The sequence below is a fragment of the Sphaeramia orbicularis genome, chromosome 16, assembly GCF_902148855.1.
Source record: "Sphaeramia orbicularis chromosome 16, fSphaOr1.1, whole genome shotgun sequence".
Lineage (NCBI taxonomy): Eukaryota > Metazoa > Chordata > Actinopteri > Kurtiformes > Apogonidae > Sphaeramia > Sphaeramia orbicularis.
The window spans coordinates 1611721-1635862 of record NC_043972.1 but is presented as its reverse complement, the minus strand read 5'-3'; the positions used below and the strand labels follow the sequence as shown (position 1 = coordinate 1635862).

Below are 24142 nucleotides of genomic sequence, written 5' to 3'. Positions count from 1 at the left end.
CGTGAGAGAAGCTGGGGGAATCTGCGGTGGCCAGCTGCAAGAGGGGAGATAGCGGAGAAAGGCTTTTAATTCTCAATCCCCACAGAGCCTTTGAAAATTACCAATCTTCTTATCACAGACGCAGGGCTGCTTATGCAAATTGTTGTGGAGTGGAACGTTTAAACGGAAAATTACTCGACAGCATTTTTTCTCCCCCCCCCTCCCCTCTTCCCTCTTCCCCCTCTCCCTCTCTCTTCCACACAGAAAGCCTGTTTTGAGTCTCAGATAAGAAGATGAATTGCTCTCTCCGTGCTTTGAAGCGCGTCAGGATTTAAAGACTCCAGCCTCGGCTCTGGTCTAACACCGCTGCTCTCGTTGCCTTTGTAGCAGAAAACAGGCTGGAAAAAAATGGGAGAAAAGGCATTTCAAAACAACATAGATTCTGTGCTCCAACACGTCGTCACCGCCCGAGGAGCAAGGAAATATATATAAATATTCCCCTAACCCCTGCTCTTCACTCTATTTACTTTAATATTTCTTAACACAGTCAACGCTTTTTTTTTATTTTATTTTTTTATTTATTTATTTCCCCCCCTCAAACATGGCAAGTAATTGACACGGATGAATAAACCTTGTGCTGTGTGGAGGAAATGTTTGAAGCATTTGAATTCTAAATTGTACCATAGGCAATATTAGAAGTGAGAAAGAAAATCATTGAAGAGCTACAATATAAGTACTTTATAAAATGAAAATAAGTGACTGAATGCAAGTTGCAAGTGTGGGGTTTGTACATTTTTCTTTATTCTGTGATTACGCTTTGTCCATACGTGCTTCGTTCCGCTTGATCAGCAGAGGAAATGCTTTAGATAATGTCGTCGTCGTGTGAAAAAGACCATAAATGAGCATGAACTTTCAATCTTAAAGAAATGAGAAACCATAAGAGCAGTAATATATAGCACCGCACTGCTGTTTTTCTTCTTAAAACAAATGAAAATAAATAAGAAGTTTCATAAAAGATGCAGTAACCATAAATAAATCCATATATGTGAGTTTGAAATGAGGATGAACAACGTAGAATTCTCACATTTTGTTAAATAAAGGGGGTAATTTTGCTAAAGCACATTGTAAAAAATTATTTATACACGGTATATGTCACTTTCTGAAATAAAAATCATGAGTCACTTAATAACAATAAGAACAACAACAACAACAACAATAATAATAATAATAATAATAATAATAATAATAGTTATCTGATCTAATAATGATCATGGTGGTATATGGATATTCTTCTAAACACATATCGTTTCCTCTGGTTCTCTGGACATGACTCACATTTGCATAATGACAAAAATGACTTCAAACAGGTGCCAACACTTCCATTACGGCAATACAAACAATGAAAACTTTTAAAAAGATGCACAAATTAACCATTATTCAAAAATGTAGAGCTCAGGATCGACTAAAGAAAATACTTGTTTAAAAGACTAGGATCAATATTGGTAGTTGAGATAAGGACATGATTTACCTGAATTAAATTAAATGTGTATTCTCTTTTTTTTTTTTGTTCGTCTGTTTGTTTTCTTGTGGAAACATTGTGTTCATTGTAAATAGAGTTCGACAAAATAAGTCTGCACTTCAGCCTAAACCAGTGGATCCAACCTTTTTTGGCTCCTGACCCCAGTTTAACATCACAAATTTCTGGCGACCCCAGACATTCAGACATTTTTTTTTTTTTTGGCTAAAATTAATTTGTTTTTGATCCTGTAATAGTAGCTACAATATGTTGCAAATAAACATTAATTTTAGACACATTTAGTCAAATAAACGTAAATGTTAGAGGACATTTAGTCTGTATAATGTCTGTTATTGTGGACATTTAGTCTGTATAATGTCTATTATTGTGGACATTTAGTCTATATAATGTCTATTATTGTGGACATTTAGTCTATATAATGTCTATTATTGTGGACATTTAGTCTATATAATGTCTGTTATTGTGGACATTTAGTCTGTATAATGTCTATTATTGTGGACATTTAGTCTGTATAATGTGTATTATTGTGGACATTTAGTCTATATAATGTCTATTATTGTGGACATTTAGTCTGTATAATGTCTACTATTGTGGACAGAGGCAGTAAATCCAGGTGTAGATTACTGCACAAAGGCTCAGGATCTGTCCAGTCAGTCCAGCTGGGATTTACAAGGAGGACAATTAATACTGAACAAACAAGAACTGAAACTATGAATTATGAAAGAGCTGCAGCATCTGAAACTGACCACAGTGAACATGTGACACACAAACAGAACCACAGTGCTGCAGTTTCACAACCACAGTTTGTCATGTCTTTTATGTTTTGTGATTGTCTCCCTCTCTCAGCTCACCATATATTTATTATTAGCAAGTTTTTTTTATTTTTATCTATCACTAGAAATTTTGGGCGACCCCACAAAGGGTCCTGACCCCAAGGTTGAAGAACCGTGGCCTAAACCCGTTCGGCCGCATTGTATATGGAACAATGGATATGTTGTTTTTGTTTGTTGTTTAAAGTAATTAACGACCAAATAAAATACTATTACTACTATTGTTTAGAAGCCTTTAAAGTGTGGACACTGCTCCCCCTCAGGTCATATTGGATGGAGCAGACACAGACGCAGCAGAACAGACTGAGTTACAAACTAACCAATTTAAACAGCGATTCGGTTTATTGAAGTGAATTCTCCTGCATTATAGATATTTAACAACAATTACAGGACCTGAATCCATCTCTCAAACCAGTTCATGCTGTCCACAAACTACTGCAGTTCACTTATACACACGTGTCCTGTATTTGATGTTTCTGATGGATGTTCACAAAGTAGCAGCAGACGTCTGTAAATTACAGCGTGATTCTGTTGTTTTCTAATCTAGTTTTTGACAGTGACACACATAAACCTGAGTTTAAAAAATATATATATATATATATATATATATATATATATATATATATATATATATATATATATATATATACATATATACATATATATATATATATATATATATATATATATATATATATATATATATATATATATATATATATATATATATTTCAAATATCAAAAACCCAAAACAAGGAAAAATGTTTAAGAAAAAAAAAGAAGTAAAAAACACTTCACCACACACAAAACATTTACACAACCCAGACAGGACATAGACCTGTACTACCTGTCAATCATTTATTTTGATTCTTTTATACATTACATGCTACAGCCTGTAGCCTAATCCCCCCCCATGCTATGATGACTTAATGTAAATATTACATATTATTGTACATAAGTTTCCTTGTCACTTGGTGTTACTTAAATAAAGGTTATAAAATAAAAAAATAAGAAAAAAAAAAACATTCAAAAAGGAGCGGGATGAAGTTCAATTGATATAATCCCACCCCCTTACCTCATCTTTTTCTGCTGATCACACAGTCCCATGTCACTTCCTCAAAGTAACTTAACAAATTTTACGCATGTCAAAATAAATTCCAACCAATCCTGCACAAAAACAGAAATAATAATATGCTACTATTTGAGGAAATACACTATACACATAAAATGTAAACCTTGTATGTAAATGATGTGAAAATCCACAAAAAAGAAAACAGAGCACAGTTTAAAATTTAGCTTTTAGTTTAGTTATTTCAAATATGCAACGAAAACAAAGTAATCCCATTTAGTCCTTATAAATGAAACAGATTATAAGAAAACAAAAACCAAAAACCTATACATATACACGAAAACAAAGTATGACTTCATTTGCATATTCAGAAAGGAGTGGGAGGAAGTGTAATTTATTTAATCCCACCCCTTCTATATAATTTAATATAATATAATAATATAAGATAAGATAAGATTAACATGTGAAAATCTACACATCCACATACTGTAAATCAAATTAAAACATCATTAATGTATGTTTTATTGAGCCCTGATCACAAAAACTATCATTAACAAATATAAAAATACAGTATGTATGTTTTTATACTTTACAAAGCACAAACTCAGAAAAATTAAGGATAATCCAGCATAAAGTATTTTAGATTTGATGTTTCTCACCAAAATAAGGGACAAATGTTGCAGTTTGAACATGAGAAAACCTGCAGAAGTTGAGTTTCTGAATTTTTCTTGTAGTTTATTTTACATTTTACTCTAATCCACTTCACATTTCACATGTGACTTAACATTAGCTCAGGTTTGTAAATGACAAAGAGGATAAAGATTTTCCGCAGCTTATTTGCATGTGCCAATACCGCGCCTCTGTCTTCCTTTTCTCGGTTTTATTCGCTGAAGGCTGCCGTACGTCACCCAGACAGGAATCATATCCAGCAGAGCCGTCGCTACTGTCACTGCACTTTGGTGGAGTGAAGTGGAGGCCAACATCAAACTACTTCTTCTTCTTCTTTTTTTTTTTTTTTTGTAATAGTCACCCATTGTTGTATTTTATCTGTATTTGTCAGTGTGACCTTGAGTCCTTTATTTCTTCCACAAGTGCAATAATCTCCCTCGAGCTGAAATGTCACTTTCCTTGTTCCTTTTGATTTTCCGTTTCATAAAAAGATGGTGGAAGCTGTGCTTTTTCTACAGGATTGCTGTGATTATTGGTCACTGTGCTGACACAATACCATATATTTTTTTCAGGACATTATGGATAAAAAAGTCACTCAAAAATTACTCGCATAAATGTCACAATAAATACATAAGAATAGTTTCATATGTAGATTCATTTTCCTATTGAAACAGAGGACTTTATCACTGTTGACCTCAGAGCCATGTGAAATGTACACGACATTAGTTATAAAAGACATAACAAGCTGAAATTAACACAGACGATGCAACAAGACAAAAACTGCATCAAAAGTGGTTCCAGGCACAACAAACTCCAGCCCTCGCACATATTGTAGCTTATTTTCTCATCAAACCAGCTGATGTCATCATGTCTATGCATGTGCTAATTTCAGCAAATCAGTTGTCTCTACATATGTGCCAAGTCTGAAGTAAATTGAAACAAAATGTATGTTTTAATAAAAATTTAAAATTTCACCCATTATAAGTAAATGGGAGGAAAAAAAGATTTAAAAATTCATAAAAAATTGTAACTTTGACCGACTTTTCCCAAAATGTATTGAGATCTATTCCGGGTCATTGTCAATCTATAACCCCAATTTGGTTTGAATTTGCTGCAACAGACGTGTGAAATTTTGCCCATTTTAAGGAAATGGGGAAAAAATAGATGGTAAAAATTCATTAAAAAAAACAAAATAAACTTTGACCTACTTTTCCTGAAAAGTAATGACATCTATTCTGGGTCACTGTCAATCTATAAACCAAACTTGGTACGAAATCAACCAATAGTTCTTCTGCTACAGACATTTGAAATTTTGACCATTACAAGTAAATGTGAAAAAAAAATATTGAAAAAAAAAAAAAAAAAAAAAAGTGAAATTTGATCTCCTTTTCCCAAAATGTAATGACATCTATTCTTGGTCATTGTCAATCTATAAACCCAATTCGGTATGAATTCAAGCTATAGTTTTGCTGCTCGAGTGTTAACAACCAAAAACAAACAAACCGAACCCAAAATAATACAATAATACTCCTTGTCTCCCTTTTGGGGGGTGGGGGTAAAAATAATGCAAATGATGCAACAAGATGTAAACACTGTAAAAGGTGTAAATTTTGCACCATGGAGATCCAACATTTATCTTTTGGGTCTCAAGCTGAAAAAGTTTGGCAACCACTGCATTCGTCTATATTCTAGTAACATATATATATTATTGTCTCCCATACAGACGGATGCATTATGAGATATTTAGTGCAGTTTCACTCTGAGATTGTGACAGAAATGGAACGAGAATCACCTGCCAGGCTGCAAAGTATGGACACTGTAACAGGATGAGTGGCTCATAAACACAATAAGGTACTCTAAAAATGCTAACTGTGGTAGAAAATCATTTTGACCTGACAGGAGAGTGTCAACGAGAATGTTTTCTCAAAATATTGCAAACTAAATAGCGACAGCCCATACTCTGTGTGTTTGAGCAAACATCATTTCAACTTTGATTGCATTCTCTATCAACATAACAAAGCTATGTTCTTCATTAACATGCATATATGCAGTTTGGCAGAAAAAAAAAAAATTATGTTGATGACAATAAAAGTCAACTGTTCTCTGAACACATGGTGTGTTTGCTCTTCATATGCCGTCTGATGCTGTGGTGCACTGGGTGGAGGTTGGGACTCCAGCGCTGTTCAGGTTTTTATGGTGAAGCTTCGACAGTGGCAGCAGCACTGCACTTTTACACAACGGCTTTAAAGAGTGGTTACTGCAGACCAGATTTAAGATGTGGCCACCAGTTTGTAAGGTCAAAGTAAGAGTCTGCAGCAGTGGCAGCTAAGACTAAACAGCACTGGAAATACAATACAGTACAAAACAATACAATACAATATAATACAATAGCTTTTATTGTCATTGTGTGTTCTGTGACATCAGGAGTGCTACTGCCGTGAGTGCAAACAATATGAATAACAAAAAAAAGAAAAAAAAACATGTTCATTCATTCATTTGTTTGTTTATTTCGAGCATTCATAGAATACATGCAAATTCAAAATTCAAAAATAAAAAAATCATTCATTTATACTTGAAAAAGAGTGGAAAAAGAAAAACTTTTTTAACCCCACCCCCAATTCTCATCTTCAAATAACTGAACATAACATTTTAAAAACTCACTCCTGTCCTTTGACTTCGAGCCAGCACAATGAACAAAATAGAACAAAAATGGGCCGAAACCAAATTAGAATGAACTCATTTGACAGTATTTACATTGCATAACCAAAATGTGTGTAAAAAATAGAAACAAAGTATATTTCTGGTAATGTTAGCACAGGTAACAGTTAACCGTCAACTTACATGATAATAATTACAGACCAACAGTGGTAAAAACAAAAAACTGCAATACCACAAGTGGTGAAGAACAACAATAATTACAGACCAATATGTCAGAAAATAAGAGTAGAAAAAGAATAGAAAATTACAAAAAACTAAACTAAAAAGTAAAATGACAATGGACTTAAAGTAGAATAAAATTAAAATCAACATAAACAAGTGGTGCCAGGCACAACTAACCCTGCCCCTCATATGTATTTTTTGCCCATTGTAAATAAATGGGAAGATTAAAAAAAAAAAAAAAAAAAAAAAAATCCTTAAAAATTGGAACTTTAACCTACTTTTTCCAAAATTCAGTGACATCTATTCTGGGTCACTGGCAAACTATAAACCCAATGTGATATGAATTCAAGCAATGTTTTTTTTTCTGCTACAGACATTTGAAATTTCCCCCTTTATAAGTAAAGGGGGGAGAAAAAAAAAAGATGATAAAAATTTATAAAAAAATTTTAACTTTGACCTACTGTTCCAGAAATGTAATCAGATCTATTCTGGGTCTCTGGCAAACTATAAACCCAATTTGGTATGAATTCAACTCATAGTTTCGCTGCTAGAGTGTTAAAAACAAACAAACCGAACCAAAAACAATACCCCTTGCCTCCCCTTCGAGGGGCGGGGTAAATATGAATAGACACAATATTCACAATATTGATAGTTTTAACAGTAAGTGCATCTATGAATATTAACAGTATAAACTGTGTGTATAGGCTATCTATGAAAGTCTATGAAAAATAGTGCATTCGTATCTGCATCAATATTGAATAAAATATTGCATTGTTTTGTTAGAACACAGGATTATTGCACAACTTATTGCACATCCTTCACTTTTTGCAGGGTTATTGCACTTTATTGGGAGTGACTGCATGGAGGCGGTGCAGTTATGAATGTGTGTGGAAATGTTGAATGTTTCAGTCAGCTGATATTAATGGTCATAAGTCTGTGAGAGTAGCACAAGTGAGACTAAAATGCAGGCGAATGTTAAAGTCAGAATCTTCTAATCCATAGAGTGAACACACAACACAAACCGTGCACCAGCAGCCTGTTGGTATCACATGGTTAAGTGGTGTTTGGGCTCATGTTGTGTTAAATTCAGTGAGTGTGTAAAACCTGCAGGTGGAGGTGACTAAACAGAGTAGTGCAGCGGTCTGAACAGGACATTCAGAGCAGGTTAAACTGCATTTAAGAGTAGTGAATGTGTCTGTATCTCACTAAGAACACATGACAGCACAGCAAAAATTATCCACTCTCAATTAGAAATGAAAATTAAAATGATTTTGATTTGTGCCAGCGTCAGTAGTTTAGTTTAGTTTATTTCAGACACAAATATAATACAAAACATAGGGGAAAAAATAAAACAAAACAAAAATAAAAAATAGAATAATAGAAAATCTTCAATCTCACCGGTTCGCCAAAACCTTTCAGAGCCACATACATTTCTTTTTTCAATGTCCCATGACCAGGAAGTGAACTTTGAAAATAGAGTTAAAAACAACTTTATTAAATTTGAACATGAACCACAGGACAAAAGATGAGTGTTCATGTTGTAATGACTTTTTTCAGGCACATTTTTGTTTAGATATTTGCTAAAATTATATCTTTACACAGTTCTGAAGTCAGACAGTACCCCAGCGCCCTCTATGGACCAGAGAAAGAAAAAAAAGAAAAAAATTATAATAAATACATGAAAATAATAAAACCGGTGGTTAAAGATGCATGAAAACACTATCAGATGAATGCAGTATGCCTATGTTTCATCCACAAATAATTTCTTGCAGACTGATAATTTTCTCCCATCCAACTGACAAATTAACCGTTATTCATTTTTCATTTCGTTTCTTTCTTTTTTTTCTGTATAATCTGTATTGCCTTATTTCCTCATAAACATCTTTGTTAAATTTTCATCTGTAAAATGGATAAAATGGCCAATTATAGCTGTTAATTGTGGCTGTGATTTATGTTATGCTTAAGCATTTTCTTTCATTTGTAGAAGGAAAAAAATCGTTTCTTTGTGGACAATAATGCTTCAACATCAATTCCCTTTAGGATTTCAAAAACAAGTTAACCAATGTGTTAGTTCCTTAAAAGCAAATTTCAGCAAAAATGGGAAATTATATGTTTACGTTTGTGAAGCTGCAAATCACTGGATAAATATGTAAAATACTAACAGTGATAAGTAATAACTGCCAAAACAAAATAAATATGTGCATCTAATTTACATGTAAATAATGTCATTTGAAGAATTGTTTTTTGTTTTTTTTTTTTTACTCCACAGAGGCAGCTGAGAAAGAGGAAGTGCTACCTCCTGGTGGCCGGAGCCATCGTCCTGACCATCCTCATCATCATTATTGCCGTTTCAGCCAGAAAATGAGCCTGGTCCCTGCGGTAAGGCCAATACTGTTTTTATGAATACTGGGGATCGGTGCGGTGGTTTGTGTAGAGCGGATATTTGGAGTGGAGATATGAGTCAGCCAACGTTATCACCCCGTGACGTCAACAGAGGAATGCGATGGTTGGAAAACCACACAGACTTGGTGGAGAATGGATTCGCTTTGATCAGGTGATCCGTTTATTTGTGCACAGATGAGGAATCTGACAGACGAAGCTCCGCCCTCTGTCCAGAGTCAGTTCTACTGAATACAGAAACTCAGTCGAACTTCTAGAGGCTGTGCTGAGCTTCCATGGGATCGGTTAATATCAAATAGGACGTATGATGCTGTGGCTGAGCAGAAGAAAGAATATCAGATGGACACAGGACAGAAGGGAAGAGCCTGGAGTCATTCTGGGAAGTTGGAAGAGTTCCTCTTTGTTGTTGAATTCCAGAAGTGAGAGCTCCTGCTCTGCTAAGGCCGACAAGTTCACACTGTAGCTTGTGCGATGTTTACAGATGAAGTAGTTTACAATCTGCAGAATCCAGAAGCTGGCAGAGGAACATTCATGTTCTGAAGGACACAGGTGTCTGACAAACTAACAGCTGTGAGGAGATCCAGATGATTCCAAAAACAGAAGACTTATGGTCAGCATTCCAATCAGTATTAACAGGAACAGGGTTTTTTGTTGTTTTCTCCAAATTTCATTCAAAGCTCAAACACACACCAGTGCATCCTCAGTGTTCCCACAGCGACCGCTCACTTCAACACCTGATCAAATTGAACTTTAACGACCACGCCACAAACTGTAATTGCTGCCATGTCAACACGACTACATGAGTAACTGGTCAAATGATAGATCTGACAAATAAATGTATGTCAAGGGTTTGAACCATTAACGGGCACAGACTGTCCTCCTTCTCAGACTGTGCTCATATTGTCGGCTGTTTGAGCAACCTGCTTATTATGACCCACAGTTCTGTGAAGTGCTGTGGCTCTGACTTCTATCGACAGCCTCCAACAGCAATTTTATGTGACTGCAGTTAGAAGAAGCAGCTCCTGCTGACATTTTGTCTGTATCTTTTTTTTTTAATCTTTCATTCTCTTCTTTATCTTGGAGGAAAATCTACATGTCTTTTCAGGCTGAATATAGACAATATAATTTCAGCATTACAGACCATATGTCACAGAAACTGTTATATAACTAAACTGCAAATCAGCATTTACTTTCTTTGGTCTGTTTGCTTTGCATTGAAGGCTCTGCTATTTTTGAGCATACCTCATTAGGCAGGAGGCGATGGATGGGATGGATGGCACATATACTAAATAAACAGTGGGCTGCAGAGTTTGCATCACTATGACCATATTAAAGGAAATAAAACACTTTGGTTGGGGTTAGGAAAAGACTCTTCTGCAGGTCAATATAATCTGCACAGATGCACTATAAGCAGACTTAAGGATCTGTCTTCATTTCCTGAACAAGCGCTCCGAGCCTCTGAGAACGCACCATTCATGCACCAAGAGGGGTACGAACAGAGGGGGGAGGGGCAAAAGGCGGCTGAGTTTGATTGACATATCCATGTTCAGTCATTTCGACTGGGCGCTTAAAATGATTGGATGGTGTTTTTTCACTTCTGTCCGTTCCACAGGTGACTGCATGTTTTAGCTTACCGGCCGACAGGCTGTAAGCTGGTGTCGTCATGGCGTCTGGCGGCGGCGTCTGTCATCTGTTACAAAACATTCAATCGTTTTCCTCTCCGAAACTACAATTCCGATTGACTTCAAACTTGGTGTACAGCTTCTGTATGATGATGTCAACAAAAGTTAGTGAAATTATTTGGATCCAGATCTCATTCTGGATTTGGTGCCACTTTGAAAAATGTTCCCATTATAACAGATAGGAAGTGGATTGATCCAATAAATCAGTATCAATGATATCAAGTGTGAATTTGAATTTTTTACAGATCTGATTGGAATATGAGCAAAACATGGACTATTTCTGTAATAGAATAAATACACAGAACTGGGGGAGAATAAATGGATCTGGATACATTTCCCAAAGCTTTGAACAGGACAGCTTTGGTCAGATACAGGACCATTGGTCCGATTTTTTATTTTTGTGTTAGAGCATTTAATTAATTGGTTGTAATCAGAGTGTGAAGGGGATTTTAAGGAATATAGTAAAAAAATCTCACGCCCCACCTTTAAGGCTCCCGCACACTGTGCAGTTTTCAGCCGTCTCAGATGAAAGATAGCGATGAGAGAATCGAGGCAGTATCTTTGGTCGTGGTCCTACATCAGACTGTGAGACAGGTTCAAGGACGGCTGTTGTCATGATCTTGCGACCAACGACAGCCTGCGATAAAATTCTGTCAGAAATTTGGGGTGATCATCTCACAGTGTGGCTGCTGCTGTGACCTACGTTGCTAACTGACCAATAGAAATGCAGTGTGAGATGACGCACTGGTCTGCGCGACACTGAAAATGACAGACCAGTAAATGCTAACGTTAAACGATAGCAGATGCTAACAAGTACTTAATTCAAGCTCTCTTTGCAAAATTGGCATCCCAAGTTGGCCTCTCTTTCTGAGCCACGCCCACATCCATATTCTCCTCCTGTTTTTTTGACTTCTTTTCCACACATATATATGCCACAGGGGCAAGTGTTCTGTTACTGCTTCATATTTTTGTTTTTAATGGATGGCTTGAGCACATTGATAACTTTTAATTCTTGCGCATTCACGTCAACTCATGTACGTCGTAGGCTGCGATTCAGCTTGTGTTTTCATGGTACAATCTACGCAACAGCATCGTGCAATGTGCACACAGCAAACGTCATGTCGTACCCAAAGTCCTGTCCTACAGTGTGGCTGCACAGTGTGTGGGAGCCTTACCCTTAGTGATGGATAGATGAGGCGTCATGAAGCGTTTGGACACACGTCCAAACTGTACCGATACTGTGTGGATACTGTGTCACTGAATACTGACACCTGCTGGACCTTCAAAAGCCCTACAGGAAACCGAGTGGACAGACTCAACTGACACTGATTTGATGAGCTAGTATATACAATAATAGAATTTAAGTCATTGTATTTTATATTGTATTATTTCATATCTTCATTTAAATTTAAAAAATCTTTGATATTTTTAGACACAGTCGATAAATAATGTGAACATGGATCATAATGTGAAAATCTAAGTGAACGTGTTGTGAATGAGGATGCTTGTGGACTGGGATTTTTTTTTTTTTTTTTTTTACAAATTTTTATTAAAAAAAAATAAGTCTTTCCAATGTTTTGAGCTTGATGGTTAAAAATGAAGAAAAGAATAAATTGATAGGAATTAATTATCAGTGAAGTAACTGTGAGTCAGTAGTAGAATGGCTGTGTATCTGAGTTGGTCCTGGTGGATCTGGACTTCATTCTCATGCCTGGTCCTAGAATGCCTCAGCACTGAGGAGGTGTTTTAGTTTAAACAGGAAAGTTCTGTCCAACAAATGCCACATTTAACCTGCAGGAAAGAATATGAAGAGTAAACTAAGAGTCATTTTGAAATTAATTTGAATCCAGACAGATCCAGTGGAAACTCTGAGAGGAACAGGATGAAACAACAAGGACATTCAAACAAACCCCTTCTTTTCCCAGATCAGATCCAAATGCTCCCACACGGCTCAAACCTTTCTTTTGCTTTGAGGCTGCTCCAGAATTCTTGATGAATTTGATGATGAACCTCAAAAGATCACAGATTCTTTGGGCAGATGCGTCCCGTTGACAGATGCGCTTCCTTATAAACACAGTTTGGCGCCTCAGTGTCAGTTCCAAACACTTCCTGTATCGGTCACATGACTTTCTTAAAGCGATACGCGCACCGACACGGGGTTTTGCTCTATGAGCTCGACACGTGCCGACGCATCGATGTTGTCGGACCCATCACTACTTACCCAATACCTGCTAGCTTAGCCATAAAAATGCTAACACCCCACAATACACACAGATTTCTCCACTGCCCCACACCTTTAGGACACTCTTCTATTTTCAATGAAGGAAGTGAAGATGATTTATAGTAAGTATTAGAGCATTTTCCACCTATCTTCTGAGCATTCTGACATGAAAAATGGCATTTTAAGGCACATAAATCAGGAGAAAATCAGCTATTCTTAATGTATTCAAGCTCCTCCAACACAAATCTCAAACTAGATTGTACTGATTGGATAGAACTTTAAAATCCACAAAGTGTCAGGATATACATAATAAAAAGCAAAGACAGAGTTACATAGAAACCAACAATTAAAGAATAGCTGTGGGCCTTGGGTTCAATTGCAGGCAAGTTAACCAAGGAAAGTTGCAATTTACCAGTAAAATATGATCTTCGGTTATTATTATTGTGTTTAGATGTTCTCAGCCCTTCTGACCACGCCCATATATGATACAGGAAGTAAAATGTTTCACTTGCGTTGTTGCAAATGGACGAACTTTGGTGAAGCTTCGGGTGAAAATACATGAACAGGTAGAAGATGACCCTGTAATTTTAATAAAAACAGATCAAATACAATAGAATGTAACACGTTTTGCTTAACTTAAAATCTAACAATGGCTGCCTGGTATTTCCTTCCATCTAATGGTCTTATTGTTCGCTGCTGTAAAACTGAACATCTCCCTGAATAGTTGAACATTCAGGTCCAGCACTTCTCCAATCCTGCAGTAATGATATAATATGCAATGTCTTCTACAGTTCTTACATTTCAACATTTACTATAACATCAATTTTCCATTAACAACCGAAATAAGCCTGTTCCATGTATCATGTCATTCCATTCCTTCAAATACATCGTAAATGTAAAAGATGACTCTTCTTCTTCTCAGTCTGGAGGCAGAGACTGTGACTGTCACATAGGAATCAGTTTCATGTCAGTTGTCGTTGCCAGTTGCTTTGCATTTGACAGTTCTTGTTCCACTCCGTTCTTTACTGTGATGTACAGCGCTGGAAAAGCTACCTACTCGCTATCATACACATGGTTCTTATGTAGTACGGATCGTATTAAATGGAAGATAAATGTGTGACTTTGACTTGCTCTAAAATGTCACATGACCATCATACATCATGAACCAAAATGGAAAAGAAGAAATGAAATATTATATGATTGTTTTGTAAGCCTAAGTTGTTGTATTCTGATTTATATTTTGTATCTATACTTGTATCTTTATTCTTTTTGTACTGAACAGTCAGTGACAGGTCAGATTCTACGTAAAAGTGTCTGTTTTGCAGATTTGATAACAGTGGTAAGGGCAAGTTGAGTTAATCTAGGTCATGAACTGAAAAGGGACTCTCTGTGGTCAAGAAATGCTAGCCTAATTTCGCAGGTGTTACTACTTACTGAAACTCTTTGTGGCTAAACTATGCAGTGTAAGCTAGATTTTTGGAGCAAATGTCAAACCAATGTTTGATTGGCAGGTGTCCAGGGCGCTTGTTAAACTCAGGTGACCTTTCAAATATGGTTTTTCCTGGAATTAACCTGCGTGGAGTGATTTGACGTATGTCGGTGACGTGCTTGTCTGCAACAACTGTTTTAACCAATCATATTGTGCATGTGGAATAAATGTAACAAATAATAAGTATGTGATGAATTATGTCACTGAAAAATGGGAGTCTCTGAGAGTCACAAGACTATAAAATGTAATAAAGGAAACTCTTTTTTTTTTTCTCCTCTTCTGAGACAAAGAATGAGACAAATATTGTTTTTGATGCTAGACTAATTGATAACTGACTTCTTTCTTTTTTTGAACTTTTTCAATTTTTGCCTGAAGCAATAAATCAAGTTTTTGTTTTAACTTTTTAAAACCTCAACCCTTCTTTTTGGTGAATTCTTCATTTCTCCTGGTTTGGTCCTTCCATCTGAAACATAACTGGTGAGTTAATTTAAAGTACACGACCCCCCCCCCCCCCCCCGGGGCAGTCCAGATCATTTGAGCTGGACTCCATTTTACAGAGTATTTGGAGTAAAGTAGAGAAACACTGGGTCATGTATTTCACAATAACACGCGGTTTAAGTCAGGGTAAAGTGAAAACAGTTCCTTGGTGTATAAAGATTTTCTGATGCAGTAATCCATTAACCAAAATAAATTGAGGTTTTTGTGATTTACTGTTGGCGGTGTTCAAGACTTACAGTTATGAAGTGTTCACTCTCAGCTCCAGTGTAAGATCTTAAGTCCTGAACTGTAAAAGTGAATGTGATTATCTTGGATTTTGCTGAGTTTTGGCTCGAAGTACATTTTCTTGTGTGTTTATGCAGCATCTTTATTGCAGTCATCAAGAAGCCATAAATTATTCTAAAGTGAGGTTTGATTGTTTGCGTGGGTCAGCTCAGTTTTCTGCAAACCCTTATTGTATTCATGAAAACGCTGTAAAACTGATGCCAACACTGGTGACTTGCGCCGCTTTCATCCATCTGCTGGTAACTTGACTGCCTCGTTCAGCCGTTTGTGATCTCTCTTTTCTCTCATGCTGCATCACTGATGGATTTTCCCGCTTATTTTTCTGATGAAGCCTTAATTAATGACCATTATGAGTGCAAGGGTCACTCACTCTATTTTACTGACAAATTTCCTAATCATTTTCAGCATTTCCTATAATTAAATTAGGGTTCATTTTTTTCTAATTTACCAGAGTGCGGTGGAGAATGAGAAGATCTTATGTCGACACCATCTTTTCTTTCCATTTCTTTTTACTTATTAACATAGTTGATTGTATAAGTGTTTATTAAGGCGAAGATGCACCAACCTGATTTTTGGCGTCGGACTTCGTCGTGTAGTCTGGTGAGGTCGGTGACATGAGTCCTGTTGGTGTGTTCTGAGTGATCGGCCGTCGTTAATATCGTGGCCAGTCTGTACGGCTGATTCAACATGTGTAATCGGCCACTACTAGTCGTTCAGTTGGACCAATCTGATTGGTGCAGGGATAGACCTTGACTAGTGAATCAGTGAAGGAGACGTTTACATGTGAATACAGCTCTGCCAAGGTTCTTCACATTATTATTGTCTTCTATAATAGACCATTCACTGCTCATATTGTATCTGAATGAGTCACAGTCAGTGTTGACCATGGACTTCATTCATTCCATGAAGTGAACACTGTTAGCATTGTTAGCTTAGTGCAATTTCTCCTTAGTTTTCACCTGCGACATCTTTCTTCTTCCACAAGAAGAAACCTGAGAGCTGACAATGCCAGTATCTTCTTATTACTAACCATCCGTTCAACAAGTACGACAACAACAACGACCCTTCTTGACTATTCAACACTCTGCTGACAACAATGACTGACGACAGCGAGCTCTGGGTTTTGGTCTAGAGAGATGTTGCATCATCGTCCAGTTTTACGTCTCATGCAAGCACAGAGTGTACGCTCATGTCAGTCGTTTATTTGATGTGTTCTTCACACTTTTTTGACCGTCGGGGAGACAGGAGCCAACTGATAAGTCGGGCTACCTTTTCTGGTGACGATCGGCAGTTAGGTTGGTGAGTCTTTGCCCTTAGCCATGCTAGCTGTGGTTAGCTCAGTTCATCACTTTGGGGCAAGTTGATATAGTTGGTGGATTAGATTACTATAAATACATTCATGGTTTCTAAAAACCTTTACTAGTTAAAAATGAAAGACCTAGTCAACGAATGGAACAATCTAATATCATGATTTGAGCTGGCAATTCATATATATGTGAATGTATTTAAATGATGGAGGTCATCAGTCTAAGTACTCGGGCTGGGTGAAAAAATTGATTTGATCGATTTTGGATCAATTTCTTTTTAATTTTGCGGAATTGATTAATGGTGGATGAGATCGATTTTTCAGAACAGGACTGCGAGTAAATGACCCAGAAAACGCAGACACAGAAGTGTGGTCAGCTCCGTCTCACGAGCCCCTCATGGAGACAGGGTGTTTGGGTCGTGCTCACGACGGTTCTGGCATGGGAGGAACGCGGATTAAGGGTGGGGAAAACCCCTCAGTGGGAGGAAGGGTGGGAAAACCCCTCAGTGGGAGGAAGGGTGGGGAAAACCCCTCAGTGGGAGGAAGGGTGGGAAAACCCCTCAGTGGGAGGAAGGGTGGGAAAACCCCTCAGTGGGAGGAAGGGTGGGGAAAACCCCTCAGTGGGAGGAAGGGTGGGAAAACCCCTCAGTGGGAGGAAGGGTGGGAAAACCCCTCAGTGGGAGCTCCTCCCAGCCTCAAACTCAAACCCGTGGTACAGAGGAACTGGCCGGTGGAGGCGGGTCGCAGAAGCCAGTCATTCTAGAAATATTAACTTGGATAACCTTTGCTGAGGGCGGAGTTAGAGGAATAGTAAAGCGGAAATCATGAAGCTCCACCCACCCTCCCCCTCCAGTGAGTTTGTTGTACCAAGGGCCCAACATGAGTCTGTTTCAGGGGCCAAACTGGTGTCAGTGCCCCAGGGTGACAGTAAAGAGCCTTAAGGCTGGAAGCAGCAGATATAAAACAGAATAAAGATGAAGAAGAAGAAGTCTGTTCAGATCCACTGCAGAAACATGGACATGTTTGTGTTCATTATTTCAGAGCAGATTCATCTGTTTACTGATCAAATGTCAGATTTATTTCCTTTCTAATATCAATATTGATTGTGTGTTGCATGGCTGCAGTAGTCAAATAATCAGGTTACAACTCAAAATTGTACTTTGGTATCACTAAACGAATCTGAATCAATCAAATAATACTGAATCGAATCAAATCGCAATTAATCGATTCAGAGCCTTATGAATCGAAATTGAATCGATTAAGGACATTGGCCATGATACCCAGCCCTTCTAAGTACACCCTTTGCATTGTGACCTGATTACATATTTCTTCACTTCGGTCTGAATTCATCTCAGAACATCACCAACTCCCCATTGAACTGACACAGAAAGTGGCCAAGATTGCTTTTTTTTAAATATATTAACAGAGTAATTTTCCAACTTTCTAAAGCACTTGTTCGTTCCATTTGTCTCATAATGCAGCTGAATTTCTTTCAGGCTTTTAGTGACATTATTGGGTTAATTATGGTAATTTACATCGTTACCATATAGTGTGAATTCAGTCTGAAAGCTCTGTTTTATGTTAATTTCCTTCTTGCATGTTTAACAATGCTAAACTACAGCCCCAAACTAATTGTATTCTCTTATTCCTCATCGCTAAGAAAAGGTTTTTGACAAACCTTGTTTTTCTCTTACTTGACGTTCAATACAAGATGTGTCTGCTTGCATAAAGTATCGATCGTCACCTATTTTCCGCTGGGGGGGGAGGGAAATGGAAATCCTGTGGAACAAAGCATTCTATTCATAAAACAGCAGGACAGATCAATGCTCCCATGGTGACTGGCCCATGTTGAGTCTCAGCGGTAGGCGGCTGCTTCTCAAGTGGCTAGACACGAGCATTTAACGCAGCGAGAAAGTCTACGAGCTAAAAAAAAAAAAAAAAAAAAAGAAAGAAATAAAGAAAAAAAAAAGAAGCCACATCCACGTCTGGCTGTTGTTTTTGTGTTTACATGTTCAGAGAAGAGCAGAAAAACCGGAGCTGTGAGAGAGGTGGATAGACAGTCAATTAAGGGAGGAGTTTAGTCATTTGGGAGAAGACTCCGGGACAGATCCAGGACTCGCTGGAGAGATTAGATCTCTCAGATGGTTTGGAAATGCCTGGGTATTCTCCCAAAAGAGCTGAAGGAAGTGGCTCTGCATGGACGCATGGGGCGACTTATGTTAGCATCATAACAGTTCATCCAACAGTTGAGTCGTATTATCACTTTATCAGATTTAAACCTGTTTAAACCAGATTTTATTTTGCAGTATGTATATCAAAAAGTACATTTTACTTAGGTGCATTAGTCCTAAAGTTCTGTTCTATCCCTGAAGGTTTTGAAATTGATTTATTGAGTCACCGGTCATGTGAAGAAATCTATTCAAATCATATCATGTAGCATTAGCATTTTTTAGCTTATTGAATATTGTGGAATATGTTGCAAATTCTTTAGTAAGATTTTATATAGTCTTTGAAATTTGCAAAGAATGGAATATTATGGCTCTATCTATCTATCTATCTATCTATCTATCTATCTATCTATCTATCTATCTATCTATCTATCTATCTATCTATCTATCTATCTATCTATCTATCTATCTTTACTTATTTATTTATTTATTTTTTAAATTTATTTTATTTTTTTATTTTACATGTGTAGAAATCCATTCAAATCACATCATGCAGCATTAGCATTTTTTAGCTTATTGAATATTGTGGAATATGTTGCAAATTCCTTGGTGAGATTTTATATGATCTTTCAAATCTGCAAAGAATTGAAAAAAATATCTATCTATCTATCTATCTATCTATCTATCTATCTATCTATCTATCTATCTATCTATCTATCTATCTATCTATCTATCTATCTATCTATCTATCTATCTATCTATCTGTTTATTTATTTCAAATTTATTTTATCTTTTAAAGTACTGTATAGTGTAAGAACATGTGCAACATCATTTATTTTGTAAAAGTAATATAATGTATAATAAATGTAAACTGAGTTTTTAGCCTGATAATCTGGGGTGCCGATGGGGGGGGTACATGACAAATTCATGGGGCCCAGTATTTGTGGGGGGCCCATAGAGCAGTGGAGGGGGTCCAGTAGATATAGAAGTTGTGAAAATTTCGTGTTAGATCCGCTTTATAAGTGTAGAATTTGGGGGGCGAACGTCAATAGTTATGTTTCGTTTTAACGGTAACATAAGTGACGTTTATGGACCGCACCCCCATGTCCCCCCAGTCCAACAGATGGAGAAGACAGTCAATTTCTTAAGGATCCACAACGATTCTGCTTTCATGGGGCCCATAACTGGTAGCGGCGTCCCTGCTGATAATCCACAGTCAGACTCCTCCTCATGACCAGTGACAGGTTTAACTCCAGTTTGTTTTGTGAGTTTGTCTGAAGGACTAATTGACTCTGAATTTTTAATAAATTAGGACATGTTTCTAACTCTTAAACATGACAGGTCGTCCCTCCTCTTTAGACCTTGTATGAAGAGTGTTAAGACTTACATGACTTTATTATGACACATTTTCCTGTTTGTTGTCAGGTGGTGCCACTCATTAGTGGTGCTGGGGTTTGTGGTGAACTTTTTCATGCCCTGTCCACACTAACATGGATCATTTTCCAAACAGATTTTTTTTTTTTTTTGTCGACATTACAAAATATTTCCGTCCACACCATAACACAAAGGGGTGCTTCTATCACTGGAAGAATTTTGCTGCAGCTAAAAGTCCAGTAAATAAATAAAAAAGAATGGATTTTTACTGGAAAAAATGGAAAATTACAGAAGTTTATACACAGTACATGGTGTTAAATCACTTAAGAAGGGTTAAATAGACAGAAAAATTAATTTAGGAGCTGCCACTGAAGTACCACTGGGTCTTTATGGAGTAAAGTCATTATTGTGATGTTGGTCCCTGGTCTTAAACGTGCATAAAACCCTAAAAGCTGCTGCATAATGTGGCTTGTCATGGCCTGAAAAAGTAAAAAACAGTAGTGAACAAAGTTGTTTTAACATTACATCTGTTGTGAAAAATTTCCTGCTGCAGGTGGGAGACCTCTGTGGTCCCGTTGACGCTCTTCCATACTGTCCTCTGTAGTGTTGTATTTATGTCTCTGTCCTCTCATCTGTGTAGCGGAGCTTCGTCCAGTAAACGCACACACAGTCCAGTCAAAGTCAGACATGGAGCAGAGTTCGAGCTGCATGAAGTGTTTATTACAAAAGATAAACACTGAGTCGACATCTGCAGAAGCAACTGACTTTTCACCCCGGGAGACCATTTTTATATCGTCAGAAGTAGGTTGGGTTTAGCTACAAACCACACCCATTTTGATCATATTTTGAACATTAATCTAGTCACTTTGGAAACCCCCTTTTTAGTTTACCAGCCAACAGTTACTGTCGTCATGCAGCGTCCGTCTGTCACAAAAATTTCAATTGTCTTCTTCTCCGAAACTACAATTCCGATTGACTTCAAACTTGGTCTACAGCTTCTGTATGATGATGTCAACAAAAGTTAGTGAAATTATTTGGATCTGGATCTGATTCTGGATTTGATGCCACTTTGAAAAATGTCCCCATTATCAGAGATAGGAAGTGGATGGATGCAGTAACTCAGTAAATATAAATAATATCCAGTGTAAATGTCTCCAGTCCAGCCCTGATGGGGAGATGAGCCAAACATAATGTCCACATGCTGATCAGGATCTTCTTCTGGATCTGGAACTGACGCAAAATTGAACATGGGCTCTTATGGGGAAAACATTTCAGTCGTCTTCTTCTCCTAAACTCCAGTTCTGATTGACTTCAGACTTGGTATACAGCTTCTGTATGATGATGTCAACACAAGGGAGTGAAATTATTTGGATCTGGATCTGATTCTGGATTTGGTGCCACTTTGAAAAATGTTCCCATTATAACAGATAGGAAGTGGATTGATCCAATAAATCAGTATCAATGATATCAAGTGTGAATTTGAATTTTTTACAGATCTGATTGGAATATGAGCAAAACATGGACTATTTCTGTAATAGAATAAATACACAGAACTGGGGGAGAATAAATGGATCTGGATACATTTCCCAAAGCTTTTCATTTGGCCGCTAAGATACAGGGACACTGGTCCGATTTTTTAGCTCGTCTCTGATAGGGTATGGTTTTCTTGGTGTCTGTCAGGATTGGTCAGAGAATATACATATGCAGCTAATTCCCAGTATTAATTTATCATATATTAAGATTAAACTTTTTGCCAGAAAATGTAAATTATTTCCCAGAATGTCCAAAATTTTTCCTCACGTGTACTTCTTTTGTACACCACATTTTCCAAAACTTTCCATGAGCTCACATGTTCTTTCTGCCCGCCCCGTTTTGTAACTTTCCACAGTTTCACATGTTCATTCTTTTGTGAGTCTCCCAGGAATTAAAGTCAGCTACTCTGGTACAATCTACACGACTCTAAGAATAACTTCTGGCACGTAAATGAATACAGGTTAAATACTTTGGAATAAAGATTGAATACTTTTGATTAATATACAGATTTTTTTGACACCACACATCCTCACGGACCTCGTTTATATTAAGGAACCTCATATGTGATTCAGATCCCGTGTAGTCTTATGTCTGTGTTTCGGACTGTAGTACATGGAATATCAACTATCCACTATCGTCCTCTTCTTATTCTTCAGTTTTAACATTTTTGTATTATATTTCAACTCAAAATGCATTCAGATGAAGGCATTATAATTCTGAATTCAAGTGTGTTCTTCTCTGTGGAGTAAGAGTGTCTGCACAAGTCTGGACCACTTATGAATACAAGGAAATTGGGGAATGTGACAAACTCGCATACGTACAAAAGGGATTAGGTTTTATGAGTGGTATTTGCATAATGCCTAATGTGCTTTTTCTGGTGTTACTTTGACAGAATATGCCACGTACTGAATTGGAAACAACATGGTATTTTAACACATTATCATAATGTTGCACCATTACTGGCCAGCATTAGAACAGCATAAAACATGTTGTAATTTGGACGCAGATAATTGCATGATTGTTTTCATTAGCCCTCGTTCACAAAAGGAGAAACACAATTTAAGCCTGTTTCACGCTTTCTATTCCACGAGCTTTGTTCTTCCTCTTTTTTTTTCCTACACTTTATTTGCCATTTTGGTTTTGTGCTTAACATTTCAGACAAAAAAGGTTTCTTTGTTGTAGATGCATTTGTGGTAAAAGCAGACATTTCCAGAGAAATCTCCTTTACTTACTCACTCACATCTCAGATTAGTAGCTCTACATGTTTATGGAAATAGACCAAATTCTTTGTTTTAGCAGATGAGGCAGGATTACTAACCACTCTGCGTGCGAGGGAGAATAACTCCCCTCATTCCCACTGGAGGCAAATATTATTATACTATGTGATTTTAGCAGAAGCGACCGGCTTTATTGCCACAGCAGAGCAGTCATAAGCTTGGCAAAGTCAACAGGTTTTCATACTGAAGATCCAAATGAACACACTTGGCTTCGGCTCTGTCAGACATTTTGGTGTCTGCAGAAACAACTCAATTTTATAGCAACAGCCGCCTAACCATTTTATCATTATTTAACTTATTTTAGCACCAGAAATAAAATGGCCCACCTCTATAAATTTGCAGGGATAAATATTTTTAGGCTGTGAAGGAGTTTATTGCTCTTATTCCAGAATTGCTTTGGAGACAGTTGCGAACATAACAGTAAAAACTAACCTCAGTCAATTTTCTTTAAGGCGGGTCATCGCTGTTGGCTGTAGCCGCATAAATACGAGCAGATGGGGATAAAAATGGGGAAGAATCATCCAAGAAACAGGTGATTTTTGGCTTGATTTTATCGAATAGAGAATAATTTGTTTCCATTTTATAGCGTAGAGGTGTATAAATGTCCCTGGACTCCAGCTGTTGGTGGTGTCGGACTAAATCCAGCAGGACAAGGACAGGGCATCTGAGCTCTGTGATTCAACATTAAATATTCTGAAGGTTACATTTATGATGGAGCGCTGGTGAATTGCCTGTTAGTAGTTCTGAAAGGCAGGAGATAGGACAGCAATATGTATTAATATTGTATTGAATAGGAAATGCTATTTTTAGGATATTTTTGTCATGTAAATCACTGTGATTCCAGATGTTAGTCCAAGCCCTGCTGGTTAGAAAGGTAATTATCACACCAGATATAAATACTTTTTTACCCCCCGCCCCCCCGAAAGGGAGGCAAGGGGTGTTGTT

At 37.2% G+C, this 24142-nt stretch overlaps 1 protein-coding gene across 1 annotated transcript in view; it reads left to right on the top strand.

The window, feature by feature from the left end:
• The window catches only part of tsnare1 (T-SNARE Domain Containing 1), a 379373-nt gene that overhangs the window by 305902 nt on the left and 49329 nt on the right, over positions 1 to 24142 (top strand). Inside the window, exon 7 of the mRNA XM_030159005.1 lies at positions 9234 to 9343. Within this exon, the coding sequence (XP_030014865.1) occupies positions 9234 to 9343 (110 nt within the window). The remainder of the gene's footprint in view (positions 1 to 9233; positions 9344 to 24142) is intronic.